The sequence below is a fragment of the Alligator sinensis genome, unplaced genomic scaffold (assembly GCF_000455745.1).
Source record: "Alligator sinensis unplaced genomic scaffold, ASM45574v1 scaffold422_1, whole genome shotgun sequence".
Taxonomy (NCBI): domain Eukaryota; kingdom Metazoa; phylum Chordata; order Crocodylia; family Alligatoridae; genus Alligator; species Alligator sinensis.
Genome location: NW_005842323.1, coordinates 86,328 through 113,675, shown reverse-complemented (window position 1 = coordinate 113,675; position 27,348 = coordinate 86,328). Strand labels below are relative to the sequence as shown.

Genomic DNA, 27,348 nt, shown 5'->3' with positions numbered 1-27,348 from the left:
GACCAAACAAATAAGATAATTATCCTCAACTGCCAGGGATTGCTGATGGTTTCCATTACAGAGCACCTGCTGCTTTGGGCAGCAGCATAATGAGGTAAGGGGTGTGGTGGGTGAGGGGCAGATCAAGGCCCCTGTGGTGATGGAGGAGTGGGCCTGGGGCAGAGCTGCAGCTTGTCCAGGGGGGTGCGGGGTGGCTCCCACCACTGCGTGCACCCTGGAAGGGCATGGGGAGGGGGAGAGCGTGTGTGCCCCCAGATCTGCACAAGGTGGGCTGCAGCTATGGGCTGGGGCCAGGGCTGCACCATGCTCTTCCCAGCAGGGGCTGGGCCAGGCTATAGCTAGCCCAAAAGAACCTGGCACAGCCCCAGCCCTCAGTGGCAGCCAGCCCTGCCTGCACTCTGAGCATATTCGGGGGCACCCCTCTCAGGGTGCACACAGTGCAAGGAGCTCCTCCCCCCACCCACCCATGTCCCCTGGACAAGCCGTGGCTCCTTCCCGCACCCTGCCTGACTGGGCAGTACCTGCCCCAGTCCCAGCCCCACTCCCTCCCTCACCGTGGGGACCTTGATCTGCCCCCCCACACCTCTTCCCTCCCCTTCCACCACAACAAACTTACCAGCTACACGCAGCTCTCCATGCTGCCCAGTTGTGCTCCTCACTGCCTACGTGCTGTGCTACAGCTGCAGGCATGCATGGGGCATTTATAGGCCAAATTATCATCCACATCAGGCCAATTTCTGATACAGTCTATCTTCTTTATATTAGTGCCGATCTGATATCAGACTGAAGTATTGCTGCACCTCTAGAACTAGAAGGCTGAAAAATACATAGGAAGTGCACGCAAAATTACAGTTCTCCAAAGAGAAAAGAGCAGACAGCGGAGAGAATCTGATTCTTCAAAATATATTTTGCACCCAAGGAGGAGAGGAGAAAACAAACAAGTATTACATAGGAAACACATAATCAAGCAACTGCATCCACAAGGTTACCAAATTATTTTCATCTCACGTTCTTAATATCATTGTGTTACACTTGGGTCTCTCTTTATGCAAATTCACTTTGTGCGAAATCGCTTATATGCGACAATCTTATGTATAGCAGAAATTCATTTTGTGCAAGAAAAATCCGATCTTATGCGAAGTCAGCTGGCAATAAGCTCCCTGCAGGCTGGCAGAGTTCCATCCTTCAGGGAGCTGGGAGGAAGCAGAAGGAAGGTGGTGTGACGGGGGCGCCACATACATGTACATGCACGTAGCCTCGAAGGCAGCTCCAGCAGGTAAGTGCGGGGGAAGGGGGATTGAGGCCCCTGTAGGGAAGGAGCTGGGCAGGGCTGGGGCTACTGTCCAACTGGGGGGTGCTTGGGGACCGGGGCCACAGCGTGCAGCTGCAAGGCACCAGCAGGAAGCAGGACGGAGCCTCCGATGGCTCATTGGGGGAGGGCTGGCTCCCTGCTGCCACACACCACTTCCAAGGGGAAGGGGCAGACACACAGACGCAGTGGGCCCTGGCCCCGGCTCGGCTCCTCTCCCTGTCTGGTCCTAGCACCCCGCACCCCACTGCCCTGGCCATGCACCTATGGTGCAGGGCTGTGCCCCTCGAAGCGCAGCAGGCACAGGAGGCATGTCTCCAGCCCAAGAGGCATGACCCAGCACAGCTGGGAACAGCAGGGCTCTGCAGAGAGGCTACGAGCTCCCTGCTGCACCGGGTCATACACTAGGCTGTGAAGGCTCGGGGGCAGGAAAGCAGGGAACAGCAGGGACACATGGAGAAGGTGCTTGCACTGCGCTGCCTTGGCAACATGCCTGCTGCACATTCCACTGCTTGCAGCGTGGAGCAAGAAAGTTCTCTGCATGGCCCCACTGTTCCCTGTGTAACCCGGGTGGTACTCCAAGAGGTACCCCTCACCAATTGAAGGGACCAAAGCAGGTGCACAAGTGCTGTGAGAGGTATAGGGATACTCCTCCCCCTATAGAGCAGAGCCAGACCACCACTGGGGACTTAACCATATACCTTTTAATGAGGGAACAATACTGGGAACATAACCAGTATAAACCAGGGGGATATAGGGAACACTACAATGCCCCAAAGGGGCAGGATTCAACAAAGGTTAGACATTTACAATCATAGACATATTCATACAGTTGACAAAAGACAGGGTTAACCAAAATGTAAAACACAAACAGCAGAACAAACAATACTGGTTGGTATTGCTGGAAATACAAAAGGCACAAAATACAAAATGTCAAATGACAAGGAATATAGGGCCTGGGTACCTGGAGGGGGAGAAAGGGGGGAAAAACACAATGGCCCCTTTCTACTGCAAGAGGAATTTCTCCCTGTTAGCTCACCCACCCCAAGTCACTGGGACTTGAACTCATATCTCCCACATGGTAGGCAGAAACTCTGCCACACAGCCACCAGTGCCGGTGCTACTCCAAGCTGCTAGGGGTCTTGACCTTCCCGGAGCCTCACATCGAGCTGCCTGGCCTCTGATTGGAGGAGCTGGAAGCAGAGCTGGGAACCTCTTAGGTCGCTGCTCAGATCCTTGCTGGAGCTGGGGAGCCTCTCCAGCTGGCTGCAGCCTCTCATAGGCAATCCTGGAGCCCAGTGGGGAGCCTCTCCTGCCAGCCACACACCGCACTGCTGAGGACCCCAGTGCTGCCTGCAGGTCCGACTCCTTCAGGCTCTTCTGGGACAACTGTTCCCGCCCCACTGGCTCAGCTCTTGCCAGCTCTTTGAAGCTCCTTCCTTGTGGTCCCTCGCTGGTCTCCCCCCCGAGTCAGCCACGCTGCCCCTTTTATCCCCCTCCAAGTGACCCAAGGGGCCAACCAGGGGACATGGAGGGTGAGTCTCTGGGGCCTGATTGGTGAGGAAAGGGAATCCCAAGTCCTTCAATCATCTTTTGCCCTTTCAAAACCGCTGGGCTAAGTCACTGCCAGCTAACCCGTCACACCTGCTTCCTTGCTCCAGGTGCCTCTGCAGCCCAGGAGGCATGACCCGGTGCAGCAGGGAGCTTGTAGCCTCTCCGCACATCCCTGTTGTTCCCAGCCGCGCTGGGTTGCGCCCGCCAGGCTGGAGAGGCACCCGGGGAAAGGAAGCGGGGCGGAGTCGGAAGTGGTGAACAGCTGGTGTTCCCTGCCACCCTGCTGCCTTCTCCCAGGTGCCTCTCCAACCCGCCCCGCACTGCCCTGGCAACACACCCCCTACGCATGCCGCAGCTTGCAGCACGGAGCTCACAGCCTTTCCGTGCAGCAGTTATTGTATTGTGTGTTACTATTTGAATTTGCCATGGTTTGGGGGAACAGTAGAGTGGGGCTGGTACATATGCCTATTAATTACATGTAATAATGGATTCTCTTTATGCAAATTCCTTTATGCAAGGTTTTTTTGGAATGCAACCCTTGTATAAAGAGAGACCCAAGTGTATTAAAGAAAACAAGGACTCTAACAAAGTCATAGGTTTAGGACTGTAAGGGAAGTTTTCCATAAACTCAAGAAATGCTCCCTGATTAGAAGTCATCTGAGAAACACTGCTAATAATATTATATAGGGTACAACCCTGTACTGACTCCTGAGAAGTAAATTAGGTGATTTAATACAGAAAAACTTTTCCATCTTTAGCTCCCTAATTCCATAATATCAGGAAAAAGCATGTGGATAATGTATCAAAGTAAAAAGAGAACTATTTTACTAGTGTACATATTTCCTGTTAGGTATTCTGCATATCACACAGACACACCAGATCCTGTACCACAGGTGAACTGCACTGAAGAAAAATAGACCCCTAACCCAAAGATCTTACAGCCAAATGCTGCTAATACTTAGCATTTATATAATGTTTTACATACTCCAATTGGCCTACATATATTAGCCGTCAAGTAGTCATAATATCCACAAGAAGCAAAACTTAACAAGGAACATTATTCCTTTTACGGATGGGGAAACATGCATAAAGGCATGAAGTAATACAACTTCAGACAGAGTATTTATAAATTCCTTCAACAGGCTCTTCTAAAGGCATCAGCAAATATTATATGAATAAACCAAGTTTTAGACAGTTAAATATCAAGTTCTATCCCACTTAAGATGCAACATTTCTCTCTCTCACATAAAGGAAGATAACAGATTGATGCCCCTAGAGAATGATGGCTTCTGTCCACAGGGTAAGTATAGAACAAGAGGCTCAAGGATAAATTTCTGTGGCAGTTTCCCCACCACAAAATATGTTTCTGTTTAAAGCCTAAGGTACTTTCTTTGTAAAAGGATGGCTCTCCACTACTATTCATTCAATCCATAGTCTCTTTTCTCAGATTTTGCAAAAAATTAGATTAAAGTAGGAAAAAATACAGAATCTCAAAAGCACAGAACACTAAGCTTTAAATCAGTACCTGGTAAACTGAGTCCTAAACAAGACACAAATCTGACTAACAGAACATCTGCAACCAAGAGCATGCTTCATTGAAGCGTCGACTAGATCAATAAAGTAGTGCAGTGGTGCCCAACCTTTTTCCCCTTTTGGGCCAGATGGATAGTGCTTAGTCGGTCTGTGGGCCAGATCCAAAACGTAGGCCCCAGTCTGGCCATGTGGGGGGGAGGGAGGAGGAAGAGGGCAAGGCCTGGCCCCAATATAGCAGTGAGGCCTTGATCCAGATGCATGGGGGGGGGCCCCCACCCCCAACACAGGGCAGCAGTAGAACCACAAGGCAGCCCAGCTGAAGGCTTCCAGCAGCTGCAGCAGGGATGGGGAGGGAGTGGGGCTGGGGTTAGGGGAGGGGCAGATGCTACACACCCGGTAGGGCACAGGACTGAGTCACAAGTGGCTCAGCCAAGGGGCATGGCTCCTGCTGCAACGCACACCCCAGGAGACACAGGGGAGTGTGTGCCCCCAGATCTGCACAGGGCAGGGCAGGCTGCCGCTGTAGGCTCAAGCCAGGGCTGCGCCAGGTTCTTCTGACTCGGGGCAAGGAGGGCACTGTGGTCCTGGGGGCTCCATCCCTCTGGCCCAGCAGCACAGCCAAAGCTGGCTCTGCTCCAGCCCCCGGCTTCAGGGCCCCCTGGGCAGTGCTGGGCCGGGGCCAGTACAGGGCTAGGGGGCGGTGAATTCATTGGCGTAGGGGGTGCCGGCGCTGGCCAATGACCAGAGCTCGGTTCCACTCCCTCCCCATCCCTGCCCAATCCCAGCCCCAGCCACACTCCCTCCCCCCGACCTCTTCCCCTGCAGACTTTCCGGTCAGGAGGGAAGGGGCATGTGCGCATGGACTCAGCCCCCCTCAAAAAAATTTCTCCCTCCACCTATGGTGGCAGTATTACTTACTATTGCTCCACCATAAGGGCAGGAAATTATTTTGGCTGGAAGGCTGCTTAACAAGCTTTGCTGAGGCTTTGAGGACCACACAGATAGCGCCACCCTTTGACAGGTGTCCTGCCCCCTGGTCTCCATCTTGTGACCAGAAGTCCCTCCCCCTTGACCTTTCTACTGGAAGTCTCTCCCCTTGCCCAGGAAGTACTCCTTTTGGGGGTGGGGTTTGCTTGTATATTGCGTGTGGAGGGGTGTGGGGAATGGGTATGGTGCAGGTACAGTTTGTGGGGTGTGTGCAGGATGTGTGGGACTGCTGAATGTGTGTGGGTATGGTGGGGGATGGGGTGTGTAGGACCTGGATATGGTGGTATGATGAAGGAGTGGGGTGTGTGAAGGGTTGTGGGTATAGGTGTGTGCGTGTGGGGGGGGGGGGGGGGGTGTCGCATATGCATCAAACCGTAAGATACTTTTGTTTTTGGAGCACCATTTTGGCTGAAATTCTGTGCAAGTCTCTGCTTTTATCTGACAGATGGTGTCAGCAAATAGCAGAAGGCCTACAATGGAGAGCCATTAATACTTGATGATTATCCATGATGATGCTGAAATGAGAAGCTCCCAGGTTCTTCAGGAATTCATTCTACTCTTTAGACCAGAAAGGAGTGATAGCACATGCAAAGTAAGTAACACCTGTATGCAGTTCCCTGCCTGTTTCCCTCAAAAGTCTTAAGGATTGGTCAGAGCCCTTAAGGGATACCGTCTCTCTCCTTTCTCTGCCTGTACAACTTTGATTCTGCTTCTGGTTTCTGCTCTCAAAAAACCAAGCCTTCTAGCCCCTCTTGGGCAGGTGACTTCTTGGTGAAGCTAGCAACCCTTCAAGTGGTATGTTGCTTGTTTACCATCCACCTGAGTTTGGACTTAAAGCTGTTTTTACAGGGTAACCTGCTTCTGCATCCCAAGCATGTTTTTGTTTAAATGGATAATCATCAAGTATTAAAAGGCCTCCATTGTAGACTTTCTGCTATTGGCTGACACCTCATCTTTCAGCTTAAAGCAGAGGTTACACAGTCTTTCAGTCACCCACCGCCAGGGGACCATTAATCTCTGCCATTCTGTCAGCTTGCCCCCTGGCTGCAGGAGGAAGACAGGCTCAGCAAAAGAACAGGATCAGGTCCCTCACCACTTCTGCCTTCAGCAGGCTCCTGCATCTGGTAGGACACCTGGGGCCACCCAGGAATGGACTACCCGGGTAGCCCCAGGCCACCTGGGAATGTCTGGGGCAGCACAGGGAGGCAGCAGAGTGTGCTGGCAGCTGGAGAAGGCAACAGGGATTTTTTTTTCTGCAGAAGCACCCCACCTTTCCTGTGGCCAGGGGGCGAGCTGACTAATGATTGCAACGTTCCAAGTTGCAACATTGCAAACTTTACTTTGAAGCAATAGAAACTCGTTTAAAACCCCCAAAACTTGTGTACGTGTAGTGTGAGACACCATTAAGCCATACAAAGGAAAATGTGTTGTGTGTACATTGTGACATGTATCACATGTACAAGTGCCCCTAGAGACCAAGAGAGAACATGTTGGTCACAAACTACTTCAAGATCGTTTCAGGCTGGACATAAGGAAGAACTTTACTGTCCGAGCCCCCAAGGTCTGGAACAGCCTGCCACCGGAGGTGGTTCAAGCGCCTTCATTGAACACCTTCAAGATGAAACTGGATGCTTATCTTGCTGGGATCCTATGACCCCAGCTGACTTCCTGCCCTTTGGGCGGGGGGCTGGACTCGATGATCTTCCGAGGTCCTTTCCAGCCCTGATGTCTATGAAATCTATGAAATGTTGAGCCTCTCCAGACCACAAAGGACTTTAACACCACATGGGCCCAGCGTGGTGGTTGAAACAGCAGTCTGGTGAGAATCCAGCAGGAAGAGTTTCACAATGGCAGAGAATCAGAATGCACTCTGCAGACCCATAAATAGGTTTTATCATGGATTAAACAGCCAGGGATTAAAAGACTTTATGATACTAATTAAAACATTTGTGAGGGACATGTTTTAGAAATATACAAAGAACAGCTAGGTTTTTTTCAGTCAGTTGGCAAATGAAACCAAAGTCAAGTCTGTAGCAGAGCACTATCAATTTTTTATACAATAGGAAACCTTATTGACATAGCAGACTTGGAATCTAGGACAACTGATGTTATCACACAAATTAAAATACTTTAAGACTACTTAGCCTAAATTTACAGCAGCAGCAAATAAGAATTACCCAAATGATGTGCAGATAGTATACGTAAGGCAATATCATGAGGGACAATGATACCTTTTTGGCCTTAAGTGGCTAGCCAATACTTGGGGTCATATATCATGACTATAAGAACAAACTAGTGGATTCAGGTAGCTTTGACAGAAAGATACAAAATGCTCCAGTTTCTCGGAAGGATAGGAAACAAAAAGGAGGCAGTTTCTTTGCTCATAGTTCCAAGTTTCCTTTTACAGGCAGTAGTCACCCAAAAAGTTCTCCTTCTCCTTTAGGATCCATCTCAAAACAGAGCTAAGTGTACAAATCTACAAATAATAGGAACTTGAATACGTACATAAAGCATGCAATGGGACATTAAAAAAACATCACCTCAAATACTGTTACTCCTATCCATAATTCCTTGGGGGTTTTCTCCCTTTGCCAAATTTCCAGCCTGCCACCTGCAATGGATTTCTTTTCATGAATCTATATGGAATGCCTATCCTTTCCCTGAAGAAATGTAGTCAATGTACTTTGCCCATTTGCCTCTAGTGCCTGTCACAACTCTTCCACTCATTGTTTCTACAAATATGTTCTCGGTTTTGGGAGGAACCATACTTAGACCCCCTATCAAGCCAGCCCTCTCTCAGTCTGCTATCTGGTACCATGTAAACCAGTACAGCCTGTTCAAGGTCAGGTTGTTGGCAACTAAATCGGCACCCCCCAACTGGGCTAGCCTAGGTGAAGAGGGTGTGTGGACACCCAGCAGGACTAAAAGCAAGACCTGTCAAAGGGCGGATGAACTCGCTGTGAGCCAACTGCATCTATACCTGGAGAAAAGATGGGTGCCACCAAGTCACTTTGCCCGAAGACTTGCCAGTGAGGCACAGCATATAAGGTGCCCCACCAGTCGCAGTGGGCTTGGGACTGACTTGACTTGACACTTAGGCCATGTCCCCTGTTAACTTTTCAAATGGTCCTTGTGGACTCTGGGCTTTGTCCTGTGACCTGGCTGTATCCTATACAACACTTTAGATATTTGGATCAGTAATGTATTAGGGATGTGAAACAATTCACTGCTTAACCAATAAGCCCAGTGATAACTGGTTAGCTTACTGGCTATTGGTCAGCATGGGGTAGGGTGCAGTCTGGCAGGTAAGAGCAGGGAAGGGAAGCCAGGCAGTGCACCATCAGGAACTGGAAGACAGCAGGGCAGGCAGGAGAAGAAGAGAGGACAGAAGGAGGGGAGGGGGGCTAGTACCCATAGTCTATGAGGTTAAAGAGGAAAACAGCAGGCAGCATAATGACTCATCAGTTAAGCCAGGGGTTCCCAAACTCTGACAGACTGAGTACCGCCAATTTAAAACGATACAGCCTTAAGTACCACCAGCAATTTTTTCATACACATAGGTAATGGTCTATGTATGAAAATAACATTAAAACCTTCAGTTATCAGAAAACATTGTTTTATCAGTTATGGTAGGCATATAAAACAATTGTAAACTAGAAAAAAAAAACAGTGTTAACCATGGGTAGGCAACATTTTTAGCCAGAGAACTGAAAAAAATCAGTGTGTACCCTATAAGGTGCCAGACTGCCAGCAACCCAAAAAAAACAAAACTAGGGCGAAGGGTACATGGCAGGACACACTGCATATTCATATAGTTAATCATCATAAATGTTGCTTTTTTTAATAGTAAATATCAGGTTTTCTAAAAATTCTAAACCTGGTGACAAATAAAACTTCATATACTACATTTGTTCTTGTGTGTTCTTTTTTGTTAAGCATGTTATGATTGGGGGTGAGAAAGAGGGAGGCACAGGGAGAAACAGGCAGGGGAGTGGGGGAGGGAGGCACTGTGGGCAGGCTGGCCTGGCCAGGCCCTCGAGAAGGCAACAGCCAGAGAACAGCAAGAGCTGGGTAAGAAGCGGGGCTGCCCCATGGCTCCAGAGACTCTGGCCACAGTGGGGGTGCTCAGCAGCATGGGGGGTGGGGCCCAGGCCGTGCAGCTCCATGGGGTTGGAGCACAGCCACCCTGCCCACAGGGGAACAACACCTGGCCGAGGCAGGACACCAGGTTTGGGGGGCTCCCAGCTCAGCCTGTGCACACCAGGTCTAGCACAAGCAGGGCAGCCCTGCAGGCAGCAGCAGGGATTCCCTGGGCTCTGGGAATAGTAGCTGCAGGTGGTGCTCAGAGCCGAGCTTGCCATGAGCCCACAGCACAGCCGCCCTGCGCAGCACCTACTTCGGCCCCAGCCCCTTTAGGGGAGCTGCAGGTGAGCAAGGCCAGGGCAGCTATTCCCAGGAGCTCCCATGGCCATGCCCTTGCAACGGGGGCATTTCTGCCTCACTCGCGCTGTGCCTGGTGCTCAAGGAGCCCAAGCCCAGATCCAAACACTCCCCACCAGAAGCCTGCCTCAGCCAGGCAGCATTTCCTTGCAGAGCTGTGCAAACCCAGCCAGGCCCCACCTCAGGTGCCACTGGGCACCCCCACCCGCCACGGCCCTTCCTGGTGCAATCTGGGCCTTTCCAGGGGTGTGGGGAGGGCTCCACCACTATGTGCACCCCGGGGTAGGCACGGGGGCCACCTGCCCCCTGGATTTAATGTGCAGGGCGGAGGCAGCTGCCGCTGCATGCTGGGCTCTGTGCCTCAGGAGCTGCATGCAATGCCATGTACCTCCTGTCACTGGTCAGCCAGTGCATGGAAGGCCCATGGCGTCACATGCAGCCACAAGGCAATGACAGCCTGCCCCACATACAAGCCCGGGGGCTTGCCACCTCCTCCCTACCTGTCAAGAGGCCTCTGGAGCCAGCTCCCATCAGCAACTGCATCTGAGCTGCTGTGTTATCGGTTAACCATTTAACTAATATAATTAGAGAAGATTAAATGGATAATTTTTTACAATCCCCCCCACTATCCAATCCAGGGACTTTTCACATGCTCCCTAACATCCACAAACAAGGGAATGCAGGCAGTTCCAACAACAGAACCCTGAGGAAATATCAGGTTTCACTGAATCCATCCCAAAACTTCTTGTCACCCAAAGACTGAGTTTTGTCCAAGACACAACAGACTTTCTACAAAAACTTAAAAACATAAGACCAGCTTCCCAACAATCCCCTCCTAGCCACCATGGATGTTACCAGTTTATATACCAACACCCCACACCAGGACAGCATCCAAGTCTGCCTTACGGATCTATAGGAGCAGGATTACAAACTCAGAGTAAAGACCTAAAGAGATTATTGACCTTATACACTTCATCCTCACACACAACAATTTCAGATTCAATAAACAACACTTTCTCCAGACCATGGGCACAGCTATGGGCATCAAAATGGCCCCACAATGACCTTTTTATAACCTACCTAGAATTCCTCAAGAACTGCACCAAACCCATGCTATACCTGATACAGGCAACCCCTGATTAATGCGGTTTCACCTATCGTGGTTTTGTTAATAGCGCTCATTTAAACTATGTACCCAGTTTCACTTAGCACTCAGCACGTTTCGTTATAACACTCAAGACAGGGGTGGGGATAAGCAGTGGTGGTGGTAGTGGCAGCAGGAGCGTTGAGTGAAGCGGCGAGTGACAGCCGGCAGGGGCCCAGGGCAGGGCAGCAGGAGCCCAGGGTCCGCCCCAGCAAGTGGTGCTGGTGCAGATGGGGAGGAGCATTAGCAGTAAGAAGGGGCAGGTACAGGGCTGGGCAGCGTAAGCATGGAGCTCAGGCCAGTGTCAGGACTGGAAGGCCCAGGACAGGGTGGCAGGAGCAAGGTGTCTGTGCCAGCACATGGTGCTGGAGCAGCCAGCAGGTAGGTGGGGAGGAGCACCAGTGAGAAGGGGCAGGGAGCGTGAGTCTGGGGCCAGGGCCAGGGCCAGCAGGAGCAGGGGGCCCAGGGCCAGAGCCCCCCAGATCTGCACGGGGTAAGCAGGCAGGCTGCAGCTGTGGGCTGGAGACAGGCTGTTCTCACTGGGGGCTGGGCTACAGCCACCCCAAATTTTGCCATAGCTCCCTCCCAACGCCACCCACCCAGCACCGCCCCACTTCTTCCTGGCTCAACCCCTGCCTCCCCCCACACACCAGAAAGAGCCGGGGCTACCTCAGGTGGGTGCACGGTGGTAGCAGCGCTGAGAGAGAGGTACAGCAAAATTTGGGGTGGCTGCATCTCCCTCCATAGCCCCCACCACGAGCGAGAACAGCCTAGCACAGCCCGCAGCTGCAGCCTGTCCATTCGGCCCATGCAGATCCAGAGGCACAGACCCCTTCCCCCTGCCCTCCCAGGGTGCACACAGCACTGGGAGCCACCCCAACCCCCTCAACGAGCCATGACTCTGTCTCACGCCCTGCCCCACCCCAGTTGGGCAGCGCCTGCCCCTGCCCCCTTCCTCACAACAGGGGGAGGGTTGATCTGCCCCCCTCCCCTTCCACCACAACGGACTTACCAGTTCTCCATGCTATATCAGAAATCAGATGGGTATCGGCCAATATGCCTCCTTAAAAAACGGATATCAGTAATCAGCCCCAAAAATCTCTATCAGTGCACCCCTAGTATAAATACACAGTTAGGAGACCTATGCCTTGTACAGACCTAGGGGAGTATAAATAATGTATGGTGTTTCTACCTGTCAAGGACAAGCTTGACAAAGCTGGACTGAGCTTTCCCCACCGAACACATATCTGAGATGCATTTCTGTCACCTTTACAATCTGGAAAACAGCTGGTTAGCACTGGCCTTCCAGAACACCAACTTCCACAGCCTACATATCAAAAGTGACAGCAACCAGATACCACCAGTGCAATCACTCCACATGGCTCAGAACAACGTACAATACTACTGAGTCTCTATCCTACTTAACAAAGATAGTCTGACCAGGCCCAGTATGCAAGGAGAACCAGACAACATCAACACCTCCAGCAAGTGTTATACTGTAAGCATATGCAACATAAATGTAATGTTCTTGCTTTTACCTCCACCAGAGTACAATTATTCTTTTCCCTTTAATGATAATCTCATTGATGACTTTGACACAGAGCAATTTGCTAATGCTGATGCAATATGCTGATGCAATTTGATGATGACAAAAAGTTGGGAGACAGCACAAACATGGAAGAGGATCAGATCATCATACAGGAAGAACAGGAATATTTTGCATACTAGAGTAATAGAAATGGGAGGAAATGTAATCTGGAAATAACATAGAAGAATGACTAATGCACCAAGGAATATCGCAGAACATCTCAGCCAATGTGACATGGTTATCATAAAAGAAAAATGTGACTCTAGGATGAATCAAATGAAGGGTTTCTAGTAGAGACAGGAGTATTAATACAATTGTATAAGGTACCATTAAGACCTCCTCTGCAACAGTTGGCACAATTCTGCTCATCTACATCCAAGATGAACTCAAACTACAACAGGTACAGAGAAGGGCAGGGGCTCAAAAATTTTTGTAACTAGAAGAGACAAGTTCTCATCTTGTTTAGTTGAACAAAACAAAAGCTGCATATGGTATTGATTTCTGACTGGAGATCCAAGATTTAGCAATGACCATGGCTGGGAAAAAGCTAAGTAAGTGAAAAGCCAACACAGGCACAAAGACAAATGGGCATAACCTGTTCATAAATAAATTTATGTTAGAAATTAGAAGGTTTTTAACCAATGGAGGAGCAACGTTCCAGAACAGCCTCCTAAAAAGAGTAGTGGAAGCAAAACACACGTATTGCAAGGTAGAGCTTGGTAGTTTTAGGAAAAGGATTATATACAATGCAATTGCCTGCAATATTAGGCGTATGGATCCAGTCCCTTATCTCACTACGGTGTTACTTTTTACCTTCTGAGTTACCCTGAGGCGCAGACTGCTTTGCCAGCCAGGACAACCCTGCCAGCATAACACTGCTTGGATCTGAATCAAAAACCCAAGATATCCTGACTCTGGTAAAAATTTGCTCAATCTAAGAGTTGTTTATAAAACCATATTTTGCATATATAATTTTCTTAAGAGCTATGCTGCAAGAGAGAGACAGAAGGTTCATATTTGCTATTATTTTGCCTCACACTGTGTGAGAGTCTGATTGTTGCTTTAAAACATAAAAAATGAAATGTAAAACCACTGCCACCCAAAAACTGCTACCTAAAACTAAACTTCCCACCCCCTGCCCCAACAAGGATATGCAAAATCCTGCAGGATGGCCAACCTGCATGCATACTACAAGTGGCATGGGCAGCCTATGAGTGTGGCATGCAGCAGTTTACAAGGGAGCAAGGAATACAGTGGTAGATAGGACAGGGAGCAAAAAAGAGCAGCACCACAGTCAGGACTTGGGGAGAAAAAAACTCCAACTGCAACTCAAGGACAAATGTAAAAATGTAGAACTTGCTAATGAGACCGAGATAACAAGTGCAGGTATGTAAACTTGGCAAACAAAACAAATAGAGATGAACATGAGATGAGGGGCAAGCAAGTATAAATACAGGGGTTGGGAGACCTGTGCCTTGTAGAGTTCTAGGGAAACATGAGCAACCTACGGTGTTTCTACCTGTCAAAGATAAGCTTTACAAAGTTGGACTGACTGTTAATCAGACCAACTGGTGTGCTGTCTGATAACAATAAACCTTTTGGAGCTTTCACCACTAAACATGTATCCAAGTTGTGTTTTCTGGGTCACCTTTGCAGTCTGGAAGACAGCTGGTTAGCACTGGCCTTCCAGAATACAGCCTATATATCAAACATAACAGCAACCAGAAGCCAGCCAAGAAAATACTCCATACGCCTCAGAACAACACTGGCCACTGTATTTGGGTAGTTCAGACTAGTGGCTAGACAGAGGGGACCTTAGTGAGTAGTCTCACTACAAACACGGAGTCAAGAGCTAAGTTGCCAAGTGAAGAAACAGGAGTAAGAGTCGCATCTGAGAGGCCAGGCCAAGGTTAGGTGCCAATGTTATTGAGCTGAGATAAGTAGCCAAGGGTTTAAGCCAGAGACTAAAAACCAGGACAAGCTGAAGTTAGAAGCCAGTCACAAAGCTGAGAGACAAGCCAAACCAGGACTCAAGGACAAGGAGCCAGGGCAGAGAAGAGCCAAAACAAGGAAGAAGAGAACAGGACTATGGCGGAGCACCAGTGGAGTGCTCACCACTTTATCGCAGGCTCTGAGGGAGCTTGTTTCTCTAAGCAGCAGTGAAAAGCCTTCCCTGGTAAACATTCTAAGGGGGGAGGGGGTGTCAGAACACCTTGAGTGCTCTGCCACTAAGACCTGGATCAGGCAGCAGCCAGGTGCAGCTGAGTCCTGACAAGAAGCCATCTTAAGCCCTAGGCCAGCAGGGCTGGAGGCAGCAGTTTGCTGCCAGACACTGTGGAAGCAACATCTCCTGGAGGAGCTGCTGCTCTGAGAACAACTAGGAGGTAAAGGCAGGAACTATGGGGAAGGCTTAGAGGCTCCTGCTCCTGGGCATGACCTAAAACTGCATCCTGCCAGGACAGGGAGGCCTGGTGGTCCTGCCTGTGGCAGGCAGAGCCACTTAAATACCAGGTTCGAGGAGGCAGGCTGGGGCACCTAAACCCCTGCCCCCACCACCCAGTGGGTAGCATGATAACACTGGAGAAAGAGTAGTGGGGCCAGCGATGTCCATAGGAGACACCCAAGCCCACTGGGGGTGCAAGACCCTGAAGGGGAGTAGTGAAGGCCAGGTAAGCTTTGAGAAGTGCCTGAGCCTGAAAGGGTGGAAGACCCCATGAGAGGAGTAGTTAGGGCCCTGAGAGAAGGCAGCAGCAGTTAAGGCCCTGATGAGAGGGTGCAAGTTCCAGGCCAGGCACACTGACAAGTGGCACCTGAGTCTCTGGGGGTGTTCAATCCCAGACCCCAGAGTACAGGGCAGAGTAGAGAGTGGCAGGGGTGAAGCCTGGTGAGGGGCATGAATTGGGGCCCTGAAGTCAGGGGCTTGAGTGGAGGCCCTGCTGGCATGGGGGGCCTGAGTTAGGCCCAGGTAAGCCTTTGGAGGAGGAGCTGTGAGGAAAACAAGGGGTGAGCTATCAGCCCCTTGATGGAGAATAGCTGGGAGAGTTACCCAACTACGAAACCCGGGGCAGAGTCAGCACAGCATTTTGTCAACCACCCAGCGCTCACTCAGATGAGGGTAGTGAGAAACGCCCAAAAGGCTGAGCACTTGTTGGCCAGGGAGTGAAGAGTAGTAAGCCTGAGGAACCTCTGGGTGAGGACAGGGTGAATGTGGCCCCTGGGAGAAAAGGGGCGATATATGGGAGGCTCAGGAACAGCACGATGAAAGAGACCAGGTGAGAGCCACTGGAGAGCAAGAGGCCTCTGTGAGAGGGAGACGGTATGAGTGCGGCCCTACCATGGCCAAGTGAAAAAGACTGAATGCTGTGACAAGTTGGGACTGGCCTCAGGCTGGAGCTTAGCACAGCTGTGAGCAACATCCGCAAGGCATGGGACACATTAAGGGATATTAGGAGCATGTACTTTTTGGACCTTAGACATCAGGGCCCTCAAAGGGCAGCCTCTCACCTAATTACCAACCAATTATTTAACAGCAAGTCATGGCAAACGAGAGAGGGAGGCAGCACACCCAGAGGCAGTGGGAGATCAGCACTTAGGCTGGTTGGGGACCTCCCACATCACCACCAGGATAAGACAAGGAAGATAGAACCTCGGTGAAGCGTGGAGCAAAGTCAAGTGCTACACTGGTCCCTTAAAATGAGGAGCTGGAGCCACTCAAGTCGCTAAAAAAGGCCGTCTCTAAACACAACTAAGATACACTGTGGAATAATAGGATGCTTTAGGTGGGCCAATTTTTAAACCTGCCTGCCAAACCATTAGTGGGAGGGAGGGGGCAAGGTGGCACACAAATCTAAAATATAGTATTTGTAGGCCTAGAGCGATTATGGGGGGCTTTAGGCTATAACTTATGAAGTTGAGGGGAGGGAGGTAAACTTCATAAGAAACCTATCTGCTTTATCTGAAATATAGCATCAGCCATACTGTGAGAAAACAAGTTGTCTTTACTTTTTTCTGAACAATCGCCATACTAAACTAGCACATGATTTTTCCAGAGTTACAGATAATTAGCCAGGCTCTTTTTTCCCCTCCCCCTACCCCCCCCCCTTTTTTTTTTAAGTAGGGGAGAGGGGGAGAAAGGGAACGGAACTAAATGAGAAAATATATCTTGTATAAAACACCTTCGAAATGTATGTCCTCAGTGAGCTTATTCCCAATACATTATAGGGGCCCAATATTTTGTCTAGAGCCATCTTTTACCTGCCTGTCTTGGACAGGATACTAAAAGATGATGTACATATTAGAAACAGGTCACCTCTGCAGATATCATTCCTCCAATAAAGACACGGTAGGGACCTCAGAACTACAGGAAAACATGCTGGCCACCCCATGCTTTATTTGGAGAAATATGAAGCTTTGGGCAGCATGAAAATTTAAAATAATTTATTCTCTAGTGGCATCTCTGAATTAGTGTTGCTTTATTTAGACAAAGACATTGAAAAATAAAAACTTACAAGATTTGCAGTTTAATACCTCACTTAAAATAAAGTCAAAAGACAAGCATAGCAGTTTACAGAACATCTGCAAAGTGACTGCTTGCAACAACAAAAAACTAGTAATCACATAAATTGGCTGCTACTTTATAAACAGCCTATGCTCTAAAGCTAGAACAACTGTGAACAAAACTGATTGGGAAAAAAATTTAAACTGAAAAATGTTGACAACAGTTGTGCCACACATATAATTCTGAAATCATGAAGGCTGCTTTAATTAAACACACATTATGATAGAGAAGATAAGTGAAACCAGCTATGAAAAGTACATCATCATCACCACCACCACCCTAAATGAGGAAACAAAAAGTTAACAGAAATTACCATAAATCAGAAGCTATGAAATACAGACAGTTAATAAAGAAAGCTAAAATATTATTGAAAGACTGGGAACACAGCAGTTCCCAATCTGTGGTACAGGTACTACCAGTGGTCCGCAGACACCCTGTCAGTGGTATGCATTAACAGATTTATTATAATCACTTTATATGACAAACATTTGCTAGTGGTACTTAAGGTTGAACCGAAAAATTTGCTGGTGGTACTTAAGGTTGTATAGTTTTAAATTGGTCGTGTGCAATGTGTCAGAGTTTGGGAACCACTGTTATAGCAGATACGGTTAAAAACAAATGGAAATACTTAAAATATACTGGGGCAAGAGAAATATCAGCAACCAGATGTAAGACTGGCATGGCAAAGATGTCACTAATGCACATAGTGTATTACTAGGGCAGGCCTTAAGAATGGCACTGCCTCTTGAAAGTCATGCTGTGACATTGTATCCTCCAATTCTGAGGTTCAGACATCAAAAAGATGCTTAAAAATGAAGATTCAGAAACAAACTACAAGAATGATCCAAAGTTGTAAAGCCCATCTTACAATGAGATTCTTAGAAAGGGTATTGTAGAAGTGTATAAATAATAATGGCAAGGCAAAATAAGCACAATTAAGTCATTCTCTCCTACAACTTAAGTACAAAGGACAACAAAAATCAAACTGTAAGGCCACAAAAGTAAAACACACAAAGACTCAACTATTTTTAAGTAGAAGTCAATGTTAAAAAAAAAAGTTTGCACACAAGCCCTCAAAAGTTAATCACTGTCAGAATACAGGTTTGCCCATGTAATCTTAAATTTGGTCCCACTCTGCATATACCTTATGATGTAGTTTCTATTCACATGATTGCATATTTTTTCCATGGGACAAGCATAGCGCAAATGAAAAGATAACTATTTACAGTAATTGTTTTGATCTACCTTCATTAAAATTTACTTATTGTCTTACTGCATACCATCTATAGTTTGTGACAAATACACAATTAATCACATTTTAATCACAGCTTTTACTACATGCTACTTAAGTTACTAAATTTGGTTAATGCTTCTGAGCTATTCATCTGAACCTCTGGTCTGTGACATAGGAATACACTGTAATTCCTATCGACAGACAGGGAAATAAAGTCTTGCCTAAAGCCAGGCAACGACACACCAACAGAATGAGGACTGTAAGTATGAACCATCCAAAATCCTGATGCAGATGCTAATTTCTTCAGAACTCCAAATATATTAAGCCTTACTTCCAAACATACTAAGCATCTACAACTCCCACTGGCTTCAGGTACAACTGTTTGTGCTCAGTATTTCTTCAAGTGTCAGATATCTCAAAACAGGCACCCAGAAAATGAGGAATCCAAGCAAACAAGTTTGGTTTGGGTGATGTTGAGAAAAATCACTTAAAATAACTATGGAGCCAGGGACAGAACTAAGTTCTTTGTTTTACATCCACTTACTTTCACTATAAAACTATGCTTTGTCTGCTTTCTGTCCCTTACTTACTGAAATCAACCTCTCTTTCAACAAGAGCCTTGGCATCTTTACTAGGGGTTTCAAAGATATGGCCTGCGGGCCAGTCCCAGCCTGCAGAGCCCCATCACCTGGCCTCCAGTGCTGCCCCTGGGTCTGGAGATGACCCATGTGCCACACAGCACCTGCCCCAGACGGTCTGGGAACCATGCTACAAGCAGCACCTGTCCTGACTGCTCGGGGAGCAAGTGCTGTATGTAATGGATCATCAGAGGGAAGGGTGGGGAGTAGGAGAGCAAGAGCAAGGGTGCCCTACAGAACCAGCCATTCATCCAACCCACAGGGCCAAGAAGGGAGGGGAGATAGTGACAGGAGGCATAGGCATGGGGGGCAAGCAGCAAGGAGCAGGAATTGTGGAGGGGAGAAAAAAAAAGTCTGGCTCTGCCCCCTACCACTACTTTCCCTGCCAGAGCAGCAGGGGGAAAGGGGGCACCAGGGGCAAATTTAAGACACCTTCTATTAAATACATTCTGTACATGGAAAGTTATAAGAAATTGATAATTTTCCATGTATACAGTATAATTACTGGGGGGAGGTTAAATACAATGTTGTCTTAAATTCAGGTAAATACAGTAATTATTTATTTTTCAGCTATTTGGAACATTCAAAACATGCTTATCATATTTACTTGAATCCAAGACAGTTTTTTTCCTCATTCAATGTGGGGAAAAAAACCACCCATGTTAGATTCGAGTACAAGCCAGAGGACGAGGAGCAGGGACTCCAACTGTGGAGCCAGAGCCACTTCCCCCCTTCCTACTCCAACCCCTGTCCCTTCAGTCTCTGCTGCCACGACCCCTCAAGTGTCACTGCTTACCTTACCCATCTTGCAGCTCTAGGTCCAGCTGATGCCCTACTCTATGCAGGGGCAGGGAGCACAGAGCACATGCTGCCTCCAGTCCCAACCCAGCTGTTATGGCAATGATAGCTTGAGCCTCGACCCTGGCCTCAGCTGGGGCTAGAGCTGCTGCCACCACTACATGGCCAAGCTGAGGTCAGAGGCAGCATGTGCTCCCTGCCCACAGCCAGACCAAGACCCCAACCAGAGTTGAGATTGCAAAGGGAAGGTAAGCAATGATGTGATCAGCAGGTGAGGGAGTGGGCATATAAACATTTTTAAACTGGGAAAAGTAATGCTTTCATCTGTAGGAGTGGCAAAATAATCCTAAAGTCTCAAACATTGAGTTGAAAAGCTTTTATCAATCAAATTCAAAAAAGAAAACAGATAAAGCATAGCTATGATAACAAACAGCTAATCTTATCACTCTAATAGCTTGGAAGACTACAGAATTTTGAAAGCAGTAAGCACAGCAATTAGTCAAGGACAGAATCAGGAGATGCATATTCCATTCTTTGCTTTTTGCATGGCCTAGGCCCTAGGGCAAGTATATACATAAGAGCTTTCCTACATATAAAACAGGGATAATTTTAGTTAAAAGGCTTTGAAAAGCTTTGGCTTAAAAAAAAAAAAAAAAAAAAGAAAGATCCTATACAAGAGCACAGTACTCCTTCAGTGGACAAAAAATAACATGTTATGACAAACAGTTTAAATAATCAATAAATCCTTTATATACTAATATATACCCTGCAGCATGCTGTACAAAAAAATAATGCAATGCAAAACCTCATTAAAATGAGACCTATGTTAGAAAGCCCTGCACAGGTTTGTTATTAAATCTGATACACAGACACCCTTCCCATATGTTTTCCTATGTTTTATCCTACCTACAAAAAATTTGTATCCTCCTCGCTCCCACACAGGGGACATATTTTTAAGTAAGTAAGCAAAGTCTGTTCCTACAAATTCCAGTAATCCAGTGTTTTCTCACATACTCCTAGCCAAAAAAAATATTTTTCCTGTCTCCTGCTAGGCCACTGGCAGGTCTTCCAAGCTGGACCATTAAAAGTTAAAACCTCACGCGGAGCCTGATAGGACAAAACCTTTGCATGCAATACCCCATTTCAATCCAGGTGGCTGATGTAATGCGTGCTTGGATCACTAATATCTACCGATTGCATCCATACACATGCTGTGACCTACTCATTTGTAGTAAGGATCGTGTATTGCCCAGTCTATATTAGAAGTCCGTAATATGGCTCTTGGTCAAGAAAAAAAAACTGAGCAGTTCCTTCAAAACATCAACACAGAAACCAACGGACAGTAAAAATAAAATATATTCAAGAAAATCTCAACATGAACTTCAAACCAAATGAACACAGAACAACATACTCTGCACCAAGAACTTAAAAAAAAAAATCAAGTCTTCACTGCCACTATTTGTCATGTGACACTAATTCAGAATTGGTAAATATACTCAATTATAAGGCAAGATTTATTTTTCCTCCCAGTCAACATGGGTGGGGGGGAGAAGCAAGTCTCATCTTACAGTCCATTCAACTAACCTTGAATCAGAAAACGCACAGACGACAGCAAGGTTAGTGAAGAGGCATCGCAGTCAGGCACCTAGCACAAAGCCAGCCAGCATAGGGTGCTGGGCTCCCCTCAGCATGAATGGTTCTTGCCTTGTTGGTGCCTGCTGCCTTATTTCGATCTGCGTGCAGGGCTCCTGTCCTGCTGGTGCAGGGTCACTCCCAAGTTGCTGCCTGCCAGCATGCATCGACTTAGGTCCATACCTTCTGACTAGAAACCACACACGCAGCTCAAAATGACCTGGCAGGCACCACCGTCCCTGCAGTGTGCAGTGTTTCTGTCCAGCACAGTGCTCAAGCAGTGGGTGCGGAAGCAACCCACCACACAGAAAGGGACCCCACTAGCACCCACCCTGAGGCAGCAGCTCAGAGTGACTCAGCACATGCTGGCCAGAAACCCAGGGATGGTCCGGTCCATGCCTGGCCAGCACCTACCCGGTCAATTTGACCTCCATGTGCAGTTCCCGGGTAGAAGGTGCCAAAGCAAATTGGCGCACACTGGCCAGCAGCAGTTTGGTGTGACCCTGGTGGTCCCAAAGCCAGGACTACATTGGAATCTTGAGCCAGCTCTGGGTACCCTGCCACACATTCAACTGCAAGCCTGAAGCCTGACAAATATTACATATATTTTATGGAATATTTTTGTGGCTGGTTTCCTGTTTCTTGCCCCATTAATTCCTGGAATATGTGGCAGGGTTACTATTTATGGTGAAATTAAAAGGGTAATTGCATCTCAATTGTAACAACTGCCAGGGGGCTATCAGACCTTTACCTCACCTGCTGCAACAATTAGAAAGGGTTTCATGAATGAGATAGGAACCACAGAAAAGAAAGACTGATCTCTCTTTTATTCTTTCTGTAGTGTTTTATTAGAAAAGGATTATTTGAAAAGGGAAACACGAAATACAGAATGGAAATTAAAAAGCAACACTAAATAACAAAAGTAAAGGGTTGAAGAAATTAAACACAGAGGGCATGGAGAGTGAGACTAAAGCAGAGAATTTAAGAGAGGTGCTAGATGTGAGGGAATAAAACTTCAGCACCAGAGGGCAGAGAAACCCAGAGCAGAGGGGAGAAAACATCCAGACAGAGCTGTAAGAACAGGTCCTTTGTGCCTCAGTTTCCCACCTATAAAATGACTATAATTATTACCTCAGAAGTATGTACCAATAACTTCAATAATGTGATAAGAGGTAAGGATTTCTTAAGGTGGTATATTTTACTGGGCCAACTATGTAGTTGGGATAAAGTTAGACAAGCTTTCAAATACAGGACATTCTTCACCAGGTCTCCCTGATCACAGGAAGCTAAGCACAGGATAGTGAAAAAAAATAGCAGAGGGGAGGTGCTGTGAATTCATAAGCTAACTGGACACTAAAAACCAAGAACTAAAACACAAATACCAGGTTAATGGTACATTATATTTTATCCAGCTCCTGAATTATTTCCACAGTATGAAAAAGAAAGGTGAGAATGACCCTATTACCTTTGATAGGCTCTGATCTCCCAGTAATCAGCATTCTTCAGGGCCTGAGAAAGAATGTCTTGCATTTGAAAGCTTGTCTAACCTTACCACAACTACACAATAAGATAATTCACTCTGCCCACCCTTCTGCTGTTTTTTCATTATGCTATGCCTGGCTTCCCATGATCAGTGGCACTCAGAGCCACTGTAAATAAAGCACCCCCCCCCAGCGCACATGTATAAATGCCCTTTGAGAATAATTCTGTGTTGGTTGAGGTGGAGATGGGAGCTTTGGCATTGAAATGAGTGCAATATGTGGCAATGCTACAATGCATTTGGTTTCACTGTTTAACAATTTAGAAAGATTAGCTCCTTGAATCAGTTACTGCTTTGAAGTGGTCTGTAGCTTTATAATCTAGTATTTCTGATCTAGTGGGGATTTTCCTCCTTCACCATCTCCGACAGATAAGAGACGCGGAAAACTTTCATTCTGAGAACTCAGTACAGCAAAAAGCTAAAGGGGAAGAGGTACTACTACCCATAAACTTCTTGATCCATAAAATCTGCTGTTGTAGGTGTCTTAAGAGACCAGTGCAGACCCTTACTTAACTTATATCATAGTTCATTCAATGGATTAGGTCAGTGATGCTCAACTTTCAGACCATGTACCAGATCTGGCCGCAAGTTGGACTGACCCCACATGCTAGATCTCGCTGTGGAGTGACCCTGCACACTGGCCCCACTGCCCACCAGTGATCTAGCACACAGGGCCACATTATCCTACCACCCACAGGGCTCCTCCGAGGTCTGGAAATCTGACAGCAGAGAAGCAGCAATTAATGCTGCTACCATGCCTCTGCCACCAGATTTCCAGATCCCTGGGGAGCCTTGCAGGCTGGATCTGGCCAGCAAGCCAGTGGCTGAGCATCACTGTTTTAAAGTAGCAACCTGGGTGATTGTGACCTAGAAGCACTAAAGGCCACAACTGCCTGCTAGCTGCAGCTGGGGAGAGAAGGAAGAGTCTTCCCATTGATCTACCCCTCAGGCCATATGTTGAGTGCCACTGCAGACATATCTACAATGGAAAAAACATTGTGTGAAATGCTTTAAACTGAAACAGGTTACACATATTAAATTACATGATTTTATGAACACAAAGGTGGAAACAAGATGCAAAGCTTTCTCTTCCTGTATTTTAATAATGAATTAAAGTGTATATGCTTATTCTTTTCTGGTATTTAATTGTGAAATTAGAATGTTTGTTCAGGCTACCACAAAGATTTTGGGGACGAACACTACCCAGAACTTGTATCTTCAGTGCACTCCCTCTCTGCCTTAAATTTTGAATACAGACTATATTGATAATTGGGGTACACATTTACTTTCTTTTGTTTGTTTTATTTTTAATACTCTTAGTTAAGAAAATGTTTTGTTCTGAGATTTAGGCTGTTAGAAATTATTTACCAGTACAGCAAAATTGATATTCTGCTTCTGTAACACACACTTAGGGTGCAGACAACTATACCAGTCAAGCTGCACTTCATACCACTATTAAAATTATCCCCAAAGCACAGAACAAGTTATACCAGTAAAATAAATTTTAACCAGTTTTGTAAGTATAACTGCATCTTCATTAAGGGCTTTGACCAACACATTCCTCTTCACTTCCTTCCTCCCTCCAACAAACAAAGCTATGCCAGAAGAAGTCTATACTGTATATATACCAGTATACCTTTTTTCAACTGTAGTCTTATATATTTTTTTCAAATCAACTGTCAGTGGGTCAAAGTAGTTTCTAAATCCCTTTAATACCCAGTTCCCAACACATCTGTAAATGCTTATATATTAATAAAAAGGTAACACTACTTGGAAAATAATTTTTTTTAATGTTTTGACTACTTTCTAAAAATCACAAAATTTTTTGGAGGTACTGTTAAAGTTTGTTTTATTTCAAATGAGTAGCACTTACAGACATTATAAAAGTGTCCACCTAAACTTTTCCAAAGTAGTCTCCATTTGAGGAGATGAGCCTTAGATAGTCACCTGTATTTAGTGGCATGCCACTTAATAGGAACAGCTTTTCCCAGCATGCTTCTCCTCTTTTTGCCCTTCTCTGCTGTATAAGTTTGATATGTGCTCTCCATTTGCTGCCACTGGGTGTTTATACACATGCTCCGGGACTAGGGAGGAGAGTGGTGGGGAGAGAAACTTTAATTAGAGCAGTGCTAAAGCATCCAGATCAACACATGTATCAGCATCCCCATGCTGAAAAGTAGCAGTAAGGCCGCCTTAACTAGGGATCATACCAACAAGACAGCCTGCATCTAAGAAATAATGGGGAATTTCTTCAAGATTGGAAACTGTCAAGAAAAGCCCAGAGTATTAAAATAACACAGGCAAAGGAGAGCACCAATGAGAAAACGGAGTGTAAAATAAAGCTAAGTGTTAGAAACATCACAGCCTGAAATAACAATGTGAAGAGAGGAAATTTTTTTAATGCTTATATATAAATAGTAGGAGTCTGAGTAGCAAGCAACAGAAATTGGACGTTTTCACTGATGAGAAGAAAGTTGATAAAACTGACATTACTGAAATGTCTTGGGATAAATTACAAGATAAAATGGTTATAATATGGGAAGGAAGCATAAAGTGAAAAAAGTAAGAATAAACATTAGATACCGTTATTCATTTTAAAATTACTAACTCAGAACCTCAGGATGTAGATGCAATTTGAATAAAAAATACTACCAATACCCAGGCACAGGATGCTCCCAGACTCCGACCCAGCTGCTCGCTCTCCCATTGCTCTGCATGCAGTAGCAGCTGAGGATTCCAGGTTGCCTCTCCCTCCACTCTGTCATGGGCCTTGCATGGCACAAGACATAGCAACGTAGCCCACAGTGCAGGAAGCTGGGGAGAAGGCCAGGGTTTCTTGTCCCACATGCGCAGCACTGTGCAGGGGGAGGACCTGTGCATGGCATAGTTCAATGCAGTGCAGCGGTGAGATAGGGGGAAGGTGCAAGAAGTGCCCAGGGGTAACCTGACCAACCAACTTGTAACCCCTGGCCACTTGCAAGTTGGACAGCCTTAAGTTGCTCCATAACCCCTTATCTAACAAAGGGGGGGAAACTGCAATTGCAAACTTGTGTGTAGGAGATTTATGCTGTTGGAGTTTCTAAAAATTATACCCCTCTACCTCACAAAGTACTGCAGGTAACTATTCTGGATCTTGTTATACCGAATAAAGAAAAACACCTCAATGGATGGAAGGTTGATGACTGTTTAAAAACGAATGGTTATGACTCAAGTATATTCATTATAGGTAAACTATAAATCTTAACCATCAACACATGCTTGGTATGCTAAAAGGAGTTATTTCTCAAAACCAAAACAAACTGATTAGGAAGAAAAATTAGACAAAATGTGTGCATATGGATACAAAAATGTTGCTGGACCTGATAAGACTGTGAAATACTGTTCAGTAAAACACACACAGATCAACAATATCTATATAAATATTAGTTTGATTTAATCAAAGTATGGTTAAATATACTGTTACATAATTAATATACTGTGATTAAATCAAATTCATATTTATATTAGATATTGTTGATCTGTGTCTGTTTTACTAAACAGTATTTTAAAAACTCCAGGGGAGAAGCCAAGCACTAAATAAAGGATACTAAGAAAACACTTCCCTGATAGACAGGCTAGTCCACAACAATTTACAGCTCCTTGAATATTTTTCTCAAACACATGGTCCTGGCCACTGACAGATACAGGACACTGGACGAAAGAAGCCACTCGTCTTCTCAAGTCCAGCAACATTTTTGCTCTTATCCTTTGATATTATGTTAGATATTTAAAAACATATATGACTAAACAGACACATCCCACTTGTCTGGTATTGAATGCTATAGCAACTTTTTGATTTAGAGAGTAAGAAAACCTAAAGAACTGAACACTCAATGCAGGAAAAGTCCAATACGATATCCATATTCCCATGTTATTTCTGACTGCAAACCAGAGTTCTGAGTACCTTACATGGGCTTATTTTCAAGTAGGCTTTTAAGTTGGCCATATTCATTTTCAAGATGTAATCTTACACAAAATGGTTATAAAACCACGAACAGAAGATATAAATAAAGCAACTCTCATCATAGTCAACCACCAATAGTACCATGCTATGCCCATTACCTCCTTAATTTTGTTCCTCTTCTCTCGGATGTCAAGATCTGCTGGTTCTCCACCATTTATCCCTATGAGATTTGGTAGAGGTACAGGTGGCAGTGGCTTGTCATCTTTCTTTTTCATCTCTTGGGCTACTTTGTTCTTTTCAGTCTGAATCTCAGCTTGAATTTCATCTCGAGATTTCTTTAACTTCTCTTTTGCCTCCTCCAAAGCTTTTTCATGGTCCGCTTGGATTTTATTTCTCAGACGTTCCTCCTCTTCTCTAAAGAAAAAAAACGCTCGTCAGGGGGCTGCTTTC

The 27,348-nt window shown here is 46.3% G+C and overlaps 1 protein-coding gene across 4 annotated transcripts in view; it reads right to left on the bottom strand.

The window, feature by feature from the left end:
• Window positions 1–27,348, bottom strand: part of MAN1A2 (mannosidase alpha class 1A member 2) — a 217,773-nt gene that overhangs the window by 151,308 nt on the left and 39,117 nt on the right. For all 4 annotated transcript variants that reach the window (XM_006028550.3, XM_006028551.3, XM_025209999.1 and 1 more), the window contains one exon: window positions 27,057–27,312. In XM_006028550.3, coding sequence (XP_006028612.1) covers window positions 27,057–27,312 — 256 coding nt within the window. The remainder of the gene's footprint in view (window positions 1–27,056; window positions 27,313–27,348) is intronic.